Consider the following 20,282-nt stretch of genomic DNA (forward strand, 5'->3'; position numbering starts at 1 on the left):
ACGTTCTCGTGGCCAGATTTTTCCAATGTGGAGACTGGAGCAGAATTCTCAATGAAGACTGAAAAAAACAAAAGTACAATTTACCAAGATGACAAGTAATGATAACATACATGAGATACACAGCCATTTTAACAGCTCAGACACTCCTCTGTTATTTAAACATTTTGAGCACAGATACCATCATGCAAAGGAAAAAAGGAAAACAGTTGTTAAAAAGTCACCTCCATGTTTGTGTCGATTACGCGACCCCAAAGTACAACAAAGTTGTTTTCATTGCTCTTCATTTGCAATTATTGAAAAAGTTAAAATATTAAACTCACGATTGAAGCTTCTTCCTTTCTTCCACTTGTACACGAGCAGTAGAACAACAGCCAACAGGACAACAACCACAATCACAGGAACAACCACATACAAGATGTTACCTAGATGAGAAACAGTGTTCAAATTAGTTCAGACTGCTGTAGTAGGGAACCATCAAAAGTACTGACCTCGGTACCCAACCCTACCGCCTCCCCTGTAAGATGCTTTTAAATAAATAAATAAATAAAATTATTAATGCAGTTTACTTTTGGCTGCTGACCATTTATCTTACCTACCAGATATGTTTTATGTTTTCATCAGCATGCAAAGTCATTGATAAGCAGTGGCGATAATAAAACAGTTGTGTTGTGGGCCTACTTCTTTTCAACATAAAGAATTGACCAGTAATTGATAAGGAAATGGATGAAGAATCGGACCGGTAGGCAGGATCCATAATGGCACTGGTATCAATAAAATCTTATTAATTCCTATCCTTAGTGCTGATGGAAAAAATCATGTGTACCATATCTAGAAAAGTCCTCTGTCTTAATGAGGTTATCCTTAAAAGTAAATGTACCTCCAGTTTGTTGCTGGTTAGTGGTTTCTGTGACGATGATCAAAAACTCCTGGTATGGATTTAGTTTGAACATTTTTTCCAGACCACAGCCATAATCTCCAGAGTCAGATCTGTTCAGCTGTTTGATGGTCACATCCAGACGACTTCCTGTACGTGTGGTTTCATATTTCATGCTGTGTCTGCCACTTTGCTGACTGACACCAGTCATTGTAATAAGACGTTCTTTACATGCGTTCTTACAGAGGTACTTCCTGCCTCCAGTCTCTGTAAAGTTACATTGAACTGTAATATTTTGTCCTTCAGTTCTTTTAAAAATGGATATTTCTGCATTGATGAAACCAGTGTTTCCATCATGCAGTGCTGTAGAAAAAGAAAATCAATGGTCAATAATTCATATTACACTGGTCCACATAGTCACACTGGGAGCTGCCCAGTTCAACAAGTAGATTTGATTCAGTTTTAATAATTTATATTACATTGACTTTACTTCTTTTAGCTGCTGTCTTTTACGTCCTTTGACGGTTTATTCAGTGAGTTTTTGTTGACAGTAATGGGAGTTACACTGCTGGAATCTGTGAAATCTCAGTTTATTTGACGTGTTGTTTGTGTGGATATCGTGAAATTAAAGATACGAGGACTACTGTGAATGAGGGCATGCACCGTGCTTACACAGAGGACGCATGTTGCTACTCGTGCAGTCAGTTGCTCGATGTTCGACTTGTGTTCTGTTTAGCTGTAAATGGTTGTGCTGGCAAGCTGAACAAAACAGTGTGTCATTACTATATTCTTGCTTGTTTACTGCCCTGAGACGTGTTTACTTATGTGGGAGCAGTCTTGCCTCCTCAGTGGGTGCTGTCGTGATTAAGATTAAAAACAAACAGCACACCTATCACTACAAACTATATCTACATTATCACTAACAATGCATAGTAAGGAAGTGAGTTTACGGCTCAACGTCTTGCAGGAAACGACAATGATTGGTCAAATTTGCTTTATAATTGCAAGATTGTGTAGAATTCACAGGGACTGGTTGAATTTAACAGTGAATTGAATTGGGATTGCAACATCGCTAAAATACAGGATCAGAAAAATAGCAATACATGAGCTCACATGAATTGTGGTAAAGTGTTAAAGTAAGGTTAAAGTCTGTGCAGTGAAGTCTACACAGTTTTTCTTTTATCTGCCTGAGTTGTATTTTGCAGTACAGGTATGTGTCTGCAGCTCCTGTCTGCAAAGAAGTTAATGAGAGAAGAGTTCAGAAAGACTTGACTTTCCAAATGCCAGCAGTAAGCTGTTAACCACAGGAAAGGAACAGAAAAGGGGAAATAAAAGACACAAATTGATCATAGACACAAATAGATCATGGAAAAAGAGGAAACAAAAAAAGACTGCAACTTGGCCAATAATTGATCAATGAATAAATGATCAAATAGGAAAAATGAAGCTAGAATATAAAAGTCTAAAACTTGCTTTTAGAAAAGAAAGTCTTCGGCCTTACAGCAGTGACATTTCTGTGGCTGCTTCTTTAATATTCTTAACTTGTGGCATAGCAACACTCGCTGTGCGTGTGAGATGACTCTAAAAATGAAGTGAAGGAAGGGGTTAGAGTGTCTATTTTAGACTCATCAGTCTATGTGGTGTCTAAAAAAAAGAAGTTATCATTGGTAACAATTGCTTGTGTTAAAGTAGTTGTGTAAGAGGTTTGGCCAAATTAAATTGTCAAAGTTAAACATTGTCTGAAATATATATATATATATATATATTTTTTTTTTTACAGGTATTTGCTTTATTGATCCACCACATGATTAGGTTGTTTCTTATAATATTATGTACTTACATATTACATTACAAGATAGACAGTGATTTTTGTGTTAAAAGGGTAAACACCTGTTTCAAGTGTGATGTCATTTTTTTTAGTCTTACTGAGTTGGTAAGACAAAATGAGAGTGTAGAAGGTGAGAGTGTTAAGAGACAGAGTGTATGTGACGGTGAGTCTGCAGCTATCAGAGCAACCTGCCTACCATCAGAGTGGGAGAGTTTTTTACTGAAAACAAGCACATAGACATCATATAAACTGTGTATGCCTGAACACTGTGTTACACTAGTAACACCTTTACACATAGTAACATATTTTACTCAACAACAACACAGTCGTAATCAGTCCTCACCTGATAAGAAGCAGAAGAGCAGAACAGGGTTAATATTCATTCTGAAGTTGTTTCTGATGAAGAAAAATGTTAAACTGTAGGAAAACTGTAGCTATGACTTCAGTCTCTTCAGTCTACATGTACATACACACTTGTGTAGTTCCTCACTTTAAGTTCTGCATAGCTACACAAAGTTGAAAGTATTAGTATGATTACCTAGTTTCTTAAGCTCTCATTCTCAGAGCTCTATGTAAATGTAACATACTCCTGTTCCTGTAAACAGTACATTTATAATGGTGACCTGCTGTGTCTGGAAATGAAATGAACAGAAGCTCCATCCATTTTATAGTACAAAGTTCCTAAAAATATATTTTTCATCTGTGAAACAGGTGGGAAGAAAAGCCAGGTGATTTTTTGTTTTTGTTTTTTTTGTTGTTGTAATACTCATTTTGGTCAGAAGAAGCTTAAATTTACCACTATCACATGTACTGAATAGGATTCAAAGCGTTTATGTTTTCTTCCAAGTGCATTTTAATTTTATCTCCACTCCAACCTCCAGCACCTTTTCTCTGCATGAAAATGTAATTATCATAAGCAGCTCTGCAATCTGACTGACATTTTAGAAATGGTTGTCCGCTAATAAATTATTGCTCTGTAAAACAAATAGTTTGACAATCTGTAGCACAAGAAAGAATACCAACACAAAATCCCTCATTTATTTGGAATCTCTGCAGAAAGCTAATAAAAGTTGAATAATTTAATATGTAATTTCATTTGTGTTGCGTTGATATAAATGTGTTTTATTTGTTTCACAGTAGTTTCTGTGAGATTGTGCTACAGTTAATTCCATAAATATTTGGACAGTGACACGGTTTTTCATAATTTTGTTTCTGTAGACCATAGCAATGGATTTGAAATGAAACAATGAAGATTCGATTGAAGTTCAGATTTTCAGCTTTAATTCAAGGGGTTGGACAAAAATATGGTTTAAAAATGTTAGAAATTGCAAGGATTTTTATATACAGTCCACTTATTTAAGGGGCTCAAAATTAATTGGACAAACTAAATAATCATAAATGAATAAAATTGAAACCTTGGCCTTTACTACAGCTGTGTTCAGTTGTTGTTTGTTTGTGGATCCCTCTGCCATAATTTTTGTCTTCAGCAAGTGAAATGCATTCTGGATCAGGTTGAGATCAGGTGATTGACTCATACATTGCAGAATATTCCACTTCTTTGCTTTAAGAAACTCCTGGGTTGCCTTCACAGTGTGTTTTGGGTAATTGTCCATCTGTACTGTGAAGCGTGGTCCGATGAATTTTGCAGAATTTGGGTGAATCAGAGCAGACAGTATCAGTACATCTCTATGCACCTCAGAATTCATCCAGCTGCTTCTGTTCTCTCTCACATCATCAATAAACACTAGTGACCTATAAGCCATTAGAAACCATACATGCCCAACCATCACACTGCCGAGTCAGAGTCTCTTCTGTCCAAAGGAAGCTGTTCCCAAATTTCACTGGCTTTTTAGATGTTTTTTTGGCAAAGTCTAATCTGGACTGTCTATTCTTGATGTTTATGAATGTTTTGCATCTTGAGGTGAACCGTCTGTATTTGCTCTCGTGAAGTCTTCTCTTTATGGTAAACTTGGATAATGATATGTCTACCTCCTAGAAAGTCTTGTTCATTTGGTTGGATGTTGTGAAGGGGTTTTTCTTAACCATGGAAAGGATCCTGCAATCACTGAGTTCACCAATGCATTTTTTCCCCTCAGAATATACCAGACTGTTGATTTGGACACTCCTAATGTTCTTGAGATCTCTCTGATGGATTTGTTGTTTATTTTGCAGCCCAAGGATGACCTGTTTCAGCTGCATTGAGAGCTCTTTTGATTGCATGTTGTAGGTTCACAGGAACAGCTTCCAAATGCAAAGACCACACCTGGAATCAACTCTAGACATTTTACCTGTTTAATTGATGATGAAATAACAAAGGAACTGCCCACACCTGTCCATGAAACCGCTTTTAAATCAGTTGTCCAATTATTTATGCTCCCCTCAAAAAGAGGGTGGTACTTATTAAAGAGCTGTAATTCTTAAACCCTTTCTCCAATTTGGATGTGAATACCCTCGAATTAAAGAGTCTACACTTTAAACCCATATTCATTAGCTGTAAGTTGAATATGGTTTGGTAAAATAACAACACATGTGTCAGTGTAAAAATATTTATGGACCTAACTATATCTGGATCAAAACAATGACATTAACATCCACTCACAAAGACTCAAAGATAGTTTCCCAGTTTATATATAGTACAGCAGTAGCTACCATGTATACATTTGCAGTAGGTATAGAAACATAGCATTAAAACAATGATGCATGTGCCAGTTAACACAGATCAATAACAGAAACAATACAAAAAATAAAGTAAAGTAAATCTGAAAAATATATAAACTGAAATGTAAAAGGATACACGCAATAGATAAGGATGTTTTAGATATTAAAGAAAGAAGAAGTCCTCAAAATAAACCACAACTATTTATTTGTGGTATGATTTATCCAAATACAAAAACAAGTATTATATTTGCTGTCCGATTGTGGAGTACGTCTGGTCATGAGCCATCGTGGTTGGATTGAGGGTCTCGTAGGTGGAGGATGGATTGACGTTTTCGTAGCCAGACTCTTCCAATGTGGAGAATGGAGCAGAATTCTCATAGATGACAGACTGAAAAAAACAACAGTATAATTTACCAAGATGACAAGGAATGATAACAGACATGAGATACACACAGCCATTTTAACAGCTCAGACACTGTTATTTAAACATTTTGAGCACAGATACCATGATGTAAAGGAAAACAAAAGGCTGGAAAATAGTCACCTCCATATTTGTGTCGGTTCCATGGCCTCTGCTGTTCAAATCTGCAGAAGACAACAAAGGTGTTTTCATTGCTCTTCATTTGTAATTATTGAAAGAGGAAAAATAGAAAGGTAACTCACGATTAGAGCTTCTTCTTTTCTTCCACTTGTACAGGAGCGGTAGAAAAACAGCCAACAGGACAACAACCCCAGTCACAGAAACGATCACATACAAGATGTTACCTGGATAAGAAACACAGTGTTCAAATTAGTTCAGACTGCTGTAGTGGGGAAGCTACTGCAGTTTATAAAGTCAGAGTCAGAAACAGGTTTATTGAACCCTGAAAAATGAAACTTACTTTTTCTAAACAAGAATACAACATATCAAACATGATAAAAAAAAAATTAAAATGATAAGTTCAGGAATATCATAGATATGTCCGATGCATTTTAGAAACAGGGACCCCATTATATCCTTTGTCCACCAGTGGCAGGGTAATTGGTTAATTACCAAATATTGTTTTGTGTAGCTGGCCTCTCAAAAAAACAAAAAAAAACACAAATAGCTGTAATGTTGGACATCCCAAAGTGATACTTATGTTTGGGTGACAGATGCCATCTAGTGGCCATAGTACTTATGACCTGATCGGTGGCACAGCTGTTAATTGAATTTCCGGGTGGCTACCTCATGAATTTGATAAGATATATTTTGTTTTGTTTTTTCACGCTTTTGTTATTTTATAGTTTTGATTACTTCAGTATGTTTTTCAATTTATAAAATAGTAAAAAAAACAAAGCAAGCTCTTGAGTCAAAACGTTTGACTTGTACTGTAGTACCTGGTAACCTTGAAGTATTACCAACCAGCTTTGTTACTGACATTATGAAATTTTCACGAAAAATAAATAAACCTTCATATGCAGTGTGTGTGTGTGTGTGTGTGTGTGTGTGTGTGTGTGTGTGTGTGTGTGGTCAGATTTACACACTGACCATTACACCAGCCTAGACATGCTGGAAAACTTCCCAAGGCTCAGCAGCCTTGGGTTGTGTGTAATACATAGGGATGGGAATCAGAACTTGTTCCAAATTGTCTGATCCATCAGAATCGTATGTCTATGGGTTTATCAGTTCCTCTTATTAATGCCAGAGAACAGAAAAGCAGAATTCATCTGTGAGGGCAGTGCAGCCCTCAGACTGTCGACACACACATGCTAAAGTTATCTTCAACTATCTTTTATTTCATCTTGAGAAACAGCAGCTGTTGCAAGAATGTCTGATTTAATGACTAAATAATTACCTTTGTGAGACAAATGAGAAGCATAACGGAGCTAACGGTGCAGCAGAGTGACCACTCTCAACTGCTGGATATTTAATGTTAACTTTGATCAAAAGTAGAAAACTCCGCTTCCCCTCATTTTGTTATTCTCATACAGGCAGACACTTTCAAATTAATGAATTAATGAATTAATGCAGTTAACTTTTGGCTGCGGACCATTTATCTTACCTTCCAGTTATGTTTCATATATTAATCAGCATACAAAAACAGTTGTGTTTTGGGTCTACTTTTTTTTCAACACAAAGAATTGACCAGTAATTATAAGGGGATGATATGGATGAAGAATCAGACCGATAAGCAGAAGCGATAATGGCACTGGTATCAATAAAATCTTATCAATTCCCATCCCTAGTACTGCTGTAAAAAAAATCACATGTAACTTAGGAGAGTCCTCTGTCTCTGTCTCACTTTGTTGCTGGTTGGTGGTTTTAGAGGAAGATGAAGGTGTGGGGCTTCCTCTGAAACTCTGTGTTGTTTTTGTGTTAGCTGATGGGGCCGATGTTAAAACAGGTTTAGAAGTCATCTTTGGTTTTGAAGTGGACGGAGCTGTGAACAATAAAAAAGAAACACACTGATACAAAATAAATTCTGATGAGAGAAATAAAATGTTCCTTTATCAGACCGGCTGCTTTAAAAAAAACAATGGCAACATTTAAATTAAATAATCAGTTTATCATTTTTATTTCTAAAACCACTGATACAGTAAATGGACACTTACTGTATCAATCTTCACAGTGACTAATTAGACCAAATATCAAATAATTAAAATATCAGCTGCAGTCAGAAATATGTGAAAACTTTCCTCTGACCTCCAGAAACATGAAGAAACATTTTCATGACTTTTAGTAGAAACTCACCATCTGTGACGATGATCTTAAACTGCTGGTATGGCTCTATTGACAAAGTTTTGTACAAACCACAGCCATAACGTCCAGAATCAGATTTGGTCAGATGTGTGATGGTCACATCCAGACGACTTCCTGTACGTGTGGTTTCATATATCATGCTGTATCTGCCTCTTTGAAGACTGACACCATACATTGTAATAAGACGTTCTGTTTGATCACAGTCATTATACAATCCAGGACTAATTCTTTCTTCAGATTTGTGTTTACAGAAGTACTTCCAGTCTCCAGTCCTGGTAAAGTTACAGGGAACTGTGATACTTTGTCCTTCAGTTCCTCTAAAAATGGGGATTTCTGCATTGATGAGACCAAAGTTTCCATCCTGCAGCACTGCTGGAAAAAAATCAACAGTCAATATTTCACATTTACACTGATCCAGAGTCACACTGGTAGCTGCCCAGTTCAACCAGTCTGTGATTTGATTTAGTCTCTGTCAGGAAGGACTCGATGGATGCAGCATAAATTCTCATATTTTTTCAATGATTTGATTCAGTTAAATGTTTTAATTACATCTTTGTCCTCATTAACTTATTTTAGCTGCTTTCTTTTATTTCTCCAGATGCCTTTTATGAAGTATTGTGTTTCTTTTGCATTTAATTTAATGCCTTTTATGTTTTATGTAAAGCACATTTTATTAAAAATTGTATTTTCTTAATTAAAAAGGACCCCAGCTTTAAGCAGGGCAACATATCAATATTATATTAATATCACAATATGATACTAGATATTGTCTTATATTTTGGATATTGTGATATTGTGATATAAGTGTTGTATTTTCCTGGTTTTAAATGTTGCATTACAGTAAAGTGATGTGATTTTCTGAACTAAACAGACTATTCTAACTTTTTCTATTTTTGACCTTTACCCACTTAGTCACTATATCCACATTACTGATGAGTATTTATCAAAAATCTTCATGTGTAAATGAGATAATATGTATTTTATTGTCTCGCATGGGAAACTTGTCCAAGCTGCTGCATCACACATGCTCCCAGTGTCACAATGCACATGTACACATAGAAAATGTTTTTTGAAAGCACCAAAAGTCATCCGTACAATATTGTCACAATAGTACTATAAAGGTATTTGGTAAAAAAAACATTGTGATATCTGATTTTGTCCATATCATCCAGCTCTATGCCAGCAACATAAATGGATGATGGAAAGATAATAAATAAAAAATCATGTAAAACTAGACGGCTTCATTATGATATCAAAGAATTTAAAATGAACATTTCTCTATCTTAGGCTTCTTATTTTTTAAATACATTTTTAAATAGATAAATAGCCAAGTACAGTCAACAATGTTAAATATTATTTTTTTGTTAACTAATGATATGCCTCCTCCATTAGTCCCTAACTGAGCAAATAATATCTGCCAATGAAAAAAGGGACAGAATGATTCAACACCTATTTACTTTGGCTGCTACTCATGTTTCTCTGGTTCTCAGTAAGAAGTATGTTTTTTGTTTTGTTTGCAAAATGTTGCAGAAAGTTAGTATCAAAAGCAGTTCACCTAAAAGAGATTGAAACAACAGAATACACACTTTGTAATCCAACCATCCAACCACAACATCCACAGTTCAATAACGGCAGCAGGCCTTTGTTGCATGTTACCTCCCCGTCCCCCTCCCTCCGTTTCCTGTCTACTCTTTACTGTCACTGTAATAAAGACTTACAGTCACAAACTGCCAAATGAACTGAAATTTTAAAAATGTGTCCGCAAAAATAAAAAATCAGTTACGGAAAGTTCTGAGTAAAATCTTCCAACGCCAGAGTCAGATTTGGTCAGATGTGTGATGGTCACATCCAGAAGACTTCCTTTACGTGTGGTTTCATATCTCATGCTGTATCTGTCTCTTTGATGACTGTCATCGTCCATTTCAAGAATGCGTTCTACTTGATCATAGTCATTATACAATTTAAGACTGGTTCTTTCTTCACATTCGTCCTTACAGAAGTACTTCCTGCTTCCAGTCTCTGTAAAGTAACATGTAACTGTGATACTTTGTCCTTCGGTTGCTCTAAAAATGGGGATTTCTGCATTGATGAGACCAATGTTTCCATCCTGCAACACTGCTGGAAAAAAAAATCAATAAATATTTCACATTTACACTGATCCACAGAGTCACACTGGGAGCTGCCCAGTTCAACCAGTCTGTGATTTGATTTAGTCTCTGTCAGGAAGGAATCGATGGATGAAGCATAAATTCTCAAATTTTTCCAAAGATTTGATTTGATTTAATTTAAAGTTTTAAATTACATCTTTGTCCTCATTAATTTCTCTTCTTTTAGCTGCTGTATTGTATTTCTCCAGATGTCTTTACATTTTTTTCTTGATGCCGTTTTATGTTTTATGTAAAGCACTTTGAACTGCCTGTTGTTAAAATGTGTTATAAAAATAAACTTGCCTGTATAATCACTGTTTCCTTCTATTTCAGCAACATAATACACTCCCACTAACTACAGCTTAAAATAGTAACAAACACAATACATGTGTTTGTTACATTTGGATTTTTTTTTTCTGCTTCAAGTTCAAACCAACTTCACACACAAGTGATGAAATGGGCTGTTCATGTCAGGCACATAGGTGACATCATGAACACTCCTGGGTCTGTGATATACCCACAGACGGGCAGAGCAGCGCTTTTTACTCCTCAAATTCACCAGACCACAGAACATTTTTATTTTGCTGTGTGCTGCTTTTCACCATTCTTCAGTGTGTTTCTGGCATCATGTAATTATTACTGTTTGATGGATTGTGCAGTGTCTACAGCTGCGTCAGTAACAGTGTTAAATGCTTTCTTGCATCTTCGTGTGTTCTTGAGAGAGCCATGAAAAAGGTCCATGACACCCCAAGGATGTTAACCTGTTGACATTTTTCATGGGGCAGTTGACCAGAACTGATCCTAAGACACTGAATGGCCCTATGTAGGTCACAAATGTGAATCTATGTACAGTAAATAAAAGCCACAAGAAAAAGGTGGTTGAAATCCTCTAGGTCTAAAGTACAGGGCAAGATCAAAAAAATACATGAGCCCACATGAATTGTGTAAAGTGTTAAAGTAAGGTTAAAGTCAGTGCTGTGAAGTTAATGATAGAAGAGTTTAGAAACACTTGATGTTCCAAATGCCAGCAGTAAGCTGTTAACCACAAGAAAGGAACAGAAAAGGGGAAATAAAAGACACAAATTGATCATAGAAAAAGAGGAAACAAAAAAAGAAAAGACTGCAACTTGGCCCATAATTCCATGAGGAAAATTGTTACGTAATTAATGTCTTAGATGAAAAGGACCATCTAAAGATAAAAAGTCGGCGTGATATAAATGCTGTGCAATTAAAAGCATTGAGACAAAGTGCAAAGTAAAAACATTATACAAAAAAATAAAATGACAATATAGAGCGGAAAAAGTAAAGTTTGGGACAAAATAAGGAAAATAAATTAATGATCAAATAGGAAAAATTAAGCTACAATATAAAAGTATAAAATTTGCTTTGAGAAAAAGGAAGGGCGAAAAAAAGTCTTCAGCCTCACAGGGTTTCTTATCTGACATCTCTGACTTGTGACAGAGGAACAATGTTTGAAGGAAGGTGTTAGTTCCTCTATTTTAGACTCATCAGTCTATGTGGTGTCTTTAACAGAGGAAGCTAAAGTTGGTTAATATCGCCTGCAACCAGTTGTACAAATAAAACTTGTTGTACAATGTTGTTTGATTAATAATTAAACTGAGAAAATTAAACATCTGTACAAGTAATTGTTTTATTAAACCACCACAGGTTCTTTCTGATAATAAGAACTGCTTAAATTATAAAACACAGGAGGGAATTAGTGAGGAACTGAAAAGACCTTCAGAACTCTGACATAACTTGGTTGTTTTGTCGTTGCATTACAAGATAAACAGTGATATTTGTGTTAAAAAGGTAAACACCTGTTTCAAGTGTGATGTCATTTTTAATAGACTGAGTTATTTAGACAAAATGAGAGTGGAGAAGGTGAGAGTGTTAAGAGAGACAGGGTGTATGTGACGGTGAGTCTGTAGCTATCAGAGTAACCTGCCTACCATCAGAGCGGGAGAGTTTCTACTGAAAACAAGCACGGAGAACCGGAGAGACATGAGAGCAGCTGCTCAATAACAGCTACATCCGTTTATAGCAGAGAGCAGGAGGGAAGACAGATGTCTCACTCTGCTACTCTGTGCTGTTTCTCTTGTGCTGCTGCAGACGGTCACAAAGCAAACACTTTAGCTCATAATTGTTCTTTGACTGGCTAAGTATTTGTAACTCACTTTGTATTTTACAAATTATAGTTTGAATTTGATGTGCGTGGGTGCTGATACACATATCATATAACACTAGTAACTAGTAACACCTTTACACATAGTAACACATTTTATTCAACAACAACACAGTCGGGTAATCAGCCCTCACCTGATAAGAAGCTGAAGAGCAGAACAGGGTGGATCTTCATTCTGAAGTTGTTTCTAATGAAGAAAAATCCTTAAACTGTAGGAAGACTGTAACTATGACTTCAGTATCGTCCGTCTACATGCACACTTGTGTAGTTCCTCACTTTATGTTCCGCATAGCTACAGTACATGAAGTTGTAAGTATTCATATCTAGATGGTTTCCTATTTTCTCACTCTCTCATTCTCAGAGCTGACCTCTACATGAATGTAACATACTCCTGTTCCTGTAAACTGTCACTACAGCTGTATTCAGTTGTTGCTTGTTTGTGGATATCTCTGCCTTTAATTTTTGTCTTCAGCAAGTTTTAGATATTAAAGAAAGAAGATGTCCTCAAAATAAACCACAACTATTTATTTGTGGTATGATTTATCCAAATACAAAAAATACAAAAACAAGTATTATATTTGCTGTCCGAGTGTGGAGTACAAGTCATGAGCCATTGTGGTTGGATTGAGGGTCTCATAGGTGGAGGATGGATTGACGTTTTCGTAGCCAGACTCCTCCAATGTGGAGACTGGAGCAGAATTCTCATAGATGACAGACTGAAAAAAACAACAGTATAATTTAACAAGGTGACAGGGAATGATAACAGACATGAGATACACACAGCCATTTTAACAGTCCAGACACTCCTCTGTTATTTAGACATTTTGAGCACAGATACCATGATGTAAAGGAAAAGAGGAAAACAAAAAATGTGAAAATAGTCACCTCCATATTTGTTAAGTAGACCCTGCTGCTCAAATCTGCAGAAGACAAAGTACAACAAGGGTGTTTTCATTGCTCTTGATTTGTGATTATTTAAAGAGTTAAAACAGGAAGGGAACTCACCACTGGAGCTTTTTCTTTTCTTCCACTTGTACAGGAGCGGTAGAAAAACAACCAACAGGACAACAACCACAGTCACAGAAACGATCACATACAAGATGTTACCTGGATGAGAAACACAGTGTTCAAATTAGTTCAGACTGCTGTAGTGGGGAAGCTACTGCAGTTTATAAAGTCAGAATCAGAAACAGATTGATTATACAATATATCAAAAGCATGATAAAAGAGATAGGCTAGGTTGTTATTTTTTTCACATATTGGCTGAGACTGACCTCTACGGAAGAGGATTAGGGCCACTGTGGGGAAAAAAAGTGACTTTCTTCTCAGAATTGTGACTTTCTGAGAAAAAAGTCACTTTTTTTCCCACAGTGGCCCTAATCCTCTTCCGTAGACCTCCCAAGACAAACAGCACAAAAAGTACCTCGATATGACATATTGTTATGTTTGAGCATAGACTGTATATAAGAAATGGACGTAACATCCGTGACGTCACCCATTGGTTTGTGGACTGCTGCTCGGAGGCCAATAGTATCAGATCTGAGCAGCGCCATCTTGAAAATTTCAGGTGCATGCCGGGAAAAATAAAAACACGGATTCTACTTATATGGGCATCAGGAGGAGCATGAGGCGCCCTCCTGAACATGTGAACCAATCAACCTGTCAATCACGACGTAGCCACGCCCTAATGCATACCCTGCTTTATCGTCAAATCTAAAATCAGGGAGGCCAAAATTTCACAAATGAACATCATACTGCATTGAAGAAGGCTTTAAACTAGCGATTGAGACCATAAACACATTTTGAAAATGTTTACTGAGGTTAGAAATGAAGTGAGAAGTTGGTGAATTCTCCATTATTTTTTGAGACGGAAGTCCTTTTGACACCAAAACGGTCGCCCCCTGGTGGCCTTTTGATAGAATGCAGTTTTAAGTTACTTCCGCGTTGGCATCATTTCAGAGGACCGAACTCCCCGCCTGTGTTTGAGTGACAGATGCCATCTAGTGGTCACAGCATGTATGACATGGAGCAGTGCCACAGTTGACATGATGTCTGTACAACTTGACAAATTAACTCATGTGGTGGGCCTAGTAGATTGTATAACCCAACTTTGAACTTTGTCACAGGAGACTGCTGTTCTTTTCCTGTTTCCAACACCAAATTGGGTCTGTTTGTCATCCCTGTGGTAAATTTGAGGAAGTAGTGACTTCAACCGACACAACACTACTCTCTGTTCGTGACAAAGTGATATTTTAACCCAAACCATGACCTTTCCCTAAACCTAATCAAGTAATTTTGTGCCCAAACCTACCCAGACTACAACCAATTTCTGATGACAAGGCCAAAAGGTTGAAACCATTAGGAATATGATTGTTACACTAAACACAACACATTTTTAAACAGTAGATATTAAAAACTTGCTTGAAACATTTTAATGACATTCAGTAGAAACTAACCATCTGTAACTGTGATCACTGTGATAACTCCTGGCATGAGTTATGTGACATCTGTCGTCCAACACTACACTTGCAATGCATAGGAACCATTGTGAACAGGTGGAATGATTATATTGACCAAAAACCAAAACAATGTACATAGTATGTTGACGTATGCATTGTTTTATGACACTATCCTTTAAGTATGAATTTGATTAGTCATGTAATGGGAAGAGGTTGCAGTTTTCTAAAGTTCTAAAGATCTAAAATTTAAGAGGAAAGAGGAAGTGGTTTATCTGTTTTCTCTTTTGTAATCTACATTGCAAAACTGATCACAGGACAAACTATTATGTTTGTTGTTCATCTTTTTAGCAGTTAATAATTGACTAATTTACATTTAAAGTAACTGCAGTGTATTTGGCTCCACTCACAGCCAAAGATAAGGCGATTGAAGACCTGGAAGAGAGAACTGATGGTATGGAACAATATTCACACATAGACAAATTGATCATTAGTGGATTAGAAACTGCACCACAAATCAATGCCCGTGATGTGGCTTGAGACAAAAAGGGGGAGGATTACCCACAAACAGAGACACAGCACAATTAAGTTGAGTTACGGAGAACACAGATAAAAGTAAAAAAAATCACGGATGTTTAATTGAAAGATAGGCCTACTGTTTTTCCACACAAAGGATTGATCAGTGATTGATAAAGGAAATCAATAAAGAAATGGACCAATAAGCTGAATCGATAATGGCATTGGTGTCAATAAAATCTTTTCAATTCCCATCTGTAGTTCTGCTGGGGAAAGAAATCACGTTACTTATCTAGGAGAGTCTTCTGTCCTATTGAGGTTATCCTTAAAAGTAAATGTACCTCCAATTGTTGTGTCATTTTGCTGCCGGTTGGTGGTTTTAGAGGAAGATGAAGGTGTGGGGCTTCCTCTGAAACTCTGTGTTGTTGACGGGGAGTCTGATGTGAAGTCTAGGTTTGACGTGGTGTGATACACGGACGGATCTGTGAACAATACAAAGGAAACACACTGATTCAAAAGAAAATACTAATAAAATGCTCCTTTAGCTGATCGGCTGCTTACAGTGCATCTTAGAGAACATTTTAGGCGAGACCCATCACTGGGTATTCGTGCCCACTGTACAAGAGCTTTGTCCTCCTCCACAGCTCTTCTCATAGGAATGGCAGCAGCAGACATCTGTTCAGCGGCATCATAGACTTCACTGTATCCTTTTTTCAGGTCCATCTGAATGATATATCTGGATTTTCTGACTTATTCAGTGTTAAACGTGCTTGGCAACCAGCGAGACACTGTCAGCTCTGAGCACATCATGTAAACACAGTCATCTCGTTGGAGAGCCTTTATGTGCACTACAAGCTGCCATATACTCTGCAGTCTTATTACTTATTTATACGAGTCTTTGGGACAGCCTCAGTACACACTACTACTCTTCAAACAAATTGTAATCCTGTACTGTATTGTCACATGCGCATAGTTTTATGACAGACTTGTTGCAATTTTGATGTAAAGTTTAAGAGGAAAGGGGAAGTGGTTTAACTGTTTTTTCTTTTGCAATCTAAATTGCAAAACTGATCAGAAGATCAACTTTGCCCTGAGAAAAAAAATTATAAAAGTTTTCTGTTTGAGTGTGTACCTCCAGTTGTCATCTCAGTTGTATTGGAAAGTGAAGGTGTGGGGCTTCCTCTGAAACTCTGTGTTGGTTTTGGTGGGGGAGCCATTGTGTCCGGTGTCAACTTTGGTTCTGAGTTTCTGTCATGGGTGGACGAAGCTGTGAACAATAAAATGGAAACACACTGAATTTACAAAAGTAAACAGTAATAAAATGCTCCTTTTGCTGACTGACTGCTTAAAAAACAATGGCAACATTTAATTGAAATAGTCAGTTTATTATTTTTATTCCTAAAAACTATATATTGATACAATAAATGGGCACCCACTGTATCAATCTTCCCAGTGATTAGTTAGACCAAATATCAGATTATTAAAATATCAGCTACAGTTAAAAAAAAAAAAAAAACTTTCCTCTGACCTCCAGAAGCATGAAGAAACATTTTCATGACTTTCAGTAGAAACTCACCATCTCCGACTCTTAGCTTGAACTGGTATGGATCTGTTGAGTTGTCCAAACCACACCTGTATAGTCCAGAATGAGATTCGGTTGCCTTCTTGATGGTCACATACAGAACACTTCCTCTAGTTGTGGTTTTATATTTCATACTGTATCTGCCTCTTTCAGCACTGTCACCATCCATTTCAAGAATGTTTTCTTTACATTCATCCTTACAGAAGTACTTTGTTCTTCCAGTCCTGGTAAATGGACATCTAACTGTGAAATCTGAAGTTGAACCACTTAGTGTAAAAGTGGGGATTTGTGCATTGATGAGAATGTTTCCATCCTGCAGCGCTGTTGGGGGAAAAAATCAACAGTCAATAGTTCACATTTACACTGATCCACAGAGTCACACTGGGAGCTTCCCAGTTCAACCAATCTGTGATTTGACTTAAAAATGAGATTTAATTATCCCCCTTTGCAGTAAAAAAAATAACATTTTGTAATATATATTGTTAGTAGTTTTGTATTATTAGAATGAAGAAAAATTGGGAAAATATCAAATGCTCCCTTTTGACAAAAATAATGTTAGCAATGATCTATTGTTCCATGAATTTTAAGGCAAGGAAAGTGGTTTAATTGTGGAACCACCATAATAACGTATTATTTAAGAAGTACCATGACACCGGAGGAAAACAGTTCATCATTACCAACAATGATGATGTAAATTTCAACAGAAAAAAGTGTCACTCTACACTTTCCTTTCATGTTGCTTAATAAGGCATGTTGCAGACACATATGCAGTCATATTCTGTTGTGCAATGTGATTGGGTAGTGATGCTAACATTGCCATGGTGATTGTAGTTTTCACTGAACTTCCTTACTGATATTGTAGACAAAGAGATTTCAATAGTGGTTATCACTTTTTTTTTTTTTTTTACGGAAACGTATTGCTGCTACACCAGAAAAAGAAAAAAGCATCAGTATCATGTTAAAATGTGAAATTGATAGTTGATCTCAGGCAGAGGTTGACTCCCTGTGATGTACTCCTACACTTTTTCCATACACCACAGCGTCATGAAATAGTCCACTGCTGGTGTGTGGAGAGGGGCACTACGACGGCGTATTAGGGCCATATATGTTAAAAATAAATAAATAAATTACTGACCTGGAGGAAGGGGGGTAATATATTGATTCTGTGCTAAGATAACAAGTATCTCCTTATTGCTAAATCCAACTGAAAAGTACAATTTGAGTGACTTCTCTCCAGCGTTTCAAACTGAGGCAATGTGACTGCTTGGCAGAATAAAACAGCTTTTTTCGACTATGTTTCTGGCAAATTTACAACTTTAATCTCAGAAATTCCTTGTTTTTTCCTCGAAGTATTACCCCCCTTCCTCCTCCGGGTCAGTTCTTTTTTTTTTTTTTTTTTTTTACATCTATGGCCCTAATACGCCATTGTAGGGCACACACCATGCCCTCTATCTGATGTTATTAGAGGTAACTGGTAGCTGTAACTGTAGTCAGAGGTTTGATGTTGTGTTGGATGGAGGACAAAGGTCCTGAGTGGCTTCTAAGCAATGTCTGGTCTTTAGACCAGTAGACTAAATTATGTATGTTGTAGATGTGTTGGATCTGACCATATTTGGGCATGGCTCATCCTGTGGCATTAACTGTGTTTTTTAAAGTCTATCCCCGGAGGACAGAAATTTCAGAATTGAAGGGAGCATCAGAACATAATGTGTGCTGATCATTCATTCACTTTTCCTTGGCCAAGTAAATAAACAATTTCAACGCAAGACATCCTGGACTCCTGTCTACTCTCTCCACTGACGTATGGGCTGCATAATTAAAAATCTCTAACAATAAGTAACTTAGATTAATTTTGTGGAAAATGCCTCTCTTCAAGGTCAAGGTAACTTTATTGATTTGGTTACAGTTTCAGGCGAGGGCATCTCAACATACAAACAGATACATACATACAAACTTCAGGGACAGCAGACATTGAAAACACCACGAAAACAGACATGGGCAGGTGTTCACAAGGCTAACTGATCAGGATTAGAAAAGTAGAACAAGATTTTTAAAAAGACTGCTAAAAGGACCACTAAAATGCCAACATAAAAACTTGTTAAGAGCATGATTCAAGGGACATGGTTGATTAATTAATTAATTAATACATTTGTCTCTTCTGTTGTTGAAGATGGTCACAGAGCTGACACTTTAGTTTATAACTGTTGACCAACGACTGAAGTATTTGTAACTCGCTTAGTGTTTTACAAATGAGAGTTTTTTATTTGATGAACTTAGGCACTGATACGTGAAAATTCTTTCTATTTTTTTTAAAGCAAACAACAATGGAGACATTGGGCAAATCATGTAATCATTGTATTCCCCAACAACGCATAAAATCAGTAACGCCTTTACACATGGCAACACATTTTACTCAACAACAACACAGTCGGGTAATCGGTCCTCACCTGATAAGACGCAGAAGAGCAGAACAGTGTGGATCTTCATTCTGAAGTTGTTTCCGATGAAGAAAAATCCGTAAACTGCAGAAAAACTGTGGTTATGACTTCAGTATCTTTTGTCTGCTATATATACACACACTTGTGTGATTGTGTAAACTTTAAGTTCTGCATTTTCAGAATTGAACTCTAAGTCAATGTTACATACTCCCTTACTGTTAACAGCTGATTCATAATTGCCCTGAGAGGCAAGTGAGAGAAAAAAACAACCTGATGATTCATTTCCTGTACCTGATCTAAATTGTTTTATGACTTAAAAACAGATGAGAAAAAGGTTTTGCCAGGATAATCTTTCAAAGTTCCTTGTTTTGTTTTTCTCTGGGTAACGTCATTGGTACTACCCTCACCCCCTTTATTCTTATATTTGGGGACGTAACACTGGATAAACTCTTAACTCAGACAAGGCTGCGGCTAAAGCTGAGACACAAAGGGCTTTAAAAATCTATTCAACACCCAAGACTTGTTTCTCCTTCTTGGGTTCGTTACACCATCAAAGGAAGAGGTACTCATTGGCCAGGGTTTTTCTGGCAGTAGTTGCATGTGATTGTTTTCTGAACATGTAGGCTGGAAGGAAGCTGAGTTGATGAAATTGTGTTTTAAAACCTTTTGCTGTAGTTTAGTGTGCTAATGCATCATTCGATACCATGTAAACATTTGACCATTGTTTAAATAGCTATAACATTTTTACATCTGTCTGTTTCTTCATTGAAATGTAGGATTTTGAGAATTACAAATGCCTTGTTTAAAAGTTCTAACAACACATTACGTAATTAGTAGTTTCTGGTCATTTTCAGTTACACGTAATCAACATGTGAT

General features: G+C 36.7%; 1 protein-coding gene and 1 long non-coding RNA gene across 4 annotated transcripts; both read right to left on the reverse strand.

Annotated features, from left to right (window-relative positions):
- Window positions 1-5,199: 5,199 nt before the first annotated feature.
- LOC133987124 (uncharacterized) lies at window positions 5,200-6,121 on the reverse strand. Its single transcript, XR_009925556.1, has 3 exons — window positions 6,024-6,121; window positions 5,905-5,945; window positions 5,200-5,748 (listed from the first exon to the last, which is right to left on the reverse strand). It is a non-coding gene; the product is annotated as an uncharacterized LOC133987124 (long non-coding RNA).
- Window positions 6,122-8,383: 2,262 nt separating this feature from the next.
- On the reverse strand, window positions 8,384-19,501 carry LOC133987125 (uncharacterized). 3 transcript variants are annotated; one of them, XR_009925558.1, is made up of 8 exons: window positions 19,416-19,501; window positions 16,963-17,289; window positions 16,519-16,653; window positions 15,728-15,868; window positions 13,420-13,521; window positions 13,300-13,334; window positions 12,549-13,130; window positions 8,384-8,451 (listed from the first exon to the last, which is right to left on the reverse strand). XR_009925558.1 is itself a non-coding variant. In XM_062426372.1 (7 exons), exons 1-7 carry the CDS (start codon window positions 19,453-19,455, stop codon window positions 12,987-12,989), a joined length of 924 nt encoding a protein of 307 aa, XP_062282356.1. In that variant the 5' UTR covers window positions 19,456-19,501; the 3' UTR covers window positions 12,466-12,986. The 3 variants fall into 3 exon arrangements, 1 of the variants encoding a protein (XP_062282356.1); XR_009925557.1 differs by lacking the exon at window positions 8,384-8,451 and adding an exon at window positions 9,701-10,197; XM_062426372.1 differs by lacking the exon at window positions 8,384-8,451 and having other exon boundaries at window positions 12,466-13,130.
- Between the last annotated feature and the right edge of the window lie 781 nt (window positions 19,502-20,282).

This window comes from Scomber scombrus, chromosome 10 (assembly GCF_963691925.1).
Source record: "Scomber scombrus chromosome 10, fScoSco1.1, whole genome shotgun sequence".
NCBI lineage: Eukaryota > Metazoa > Chordata > Actinopteri > Scombriformes > Scombridae > Scomber > Scomber scombrus.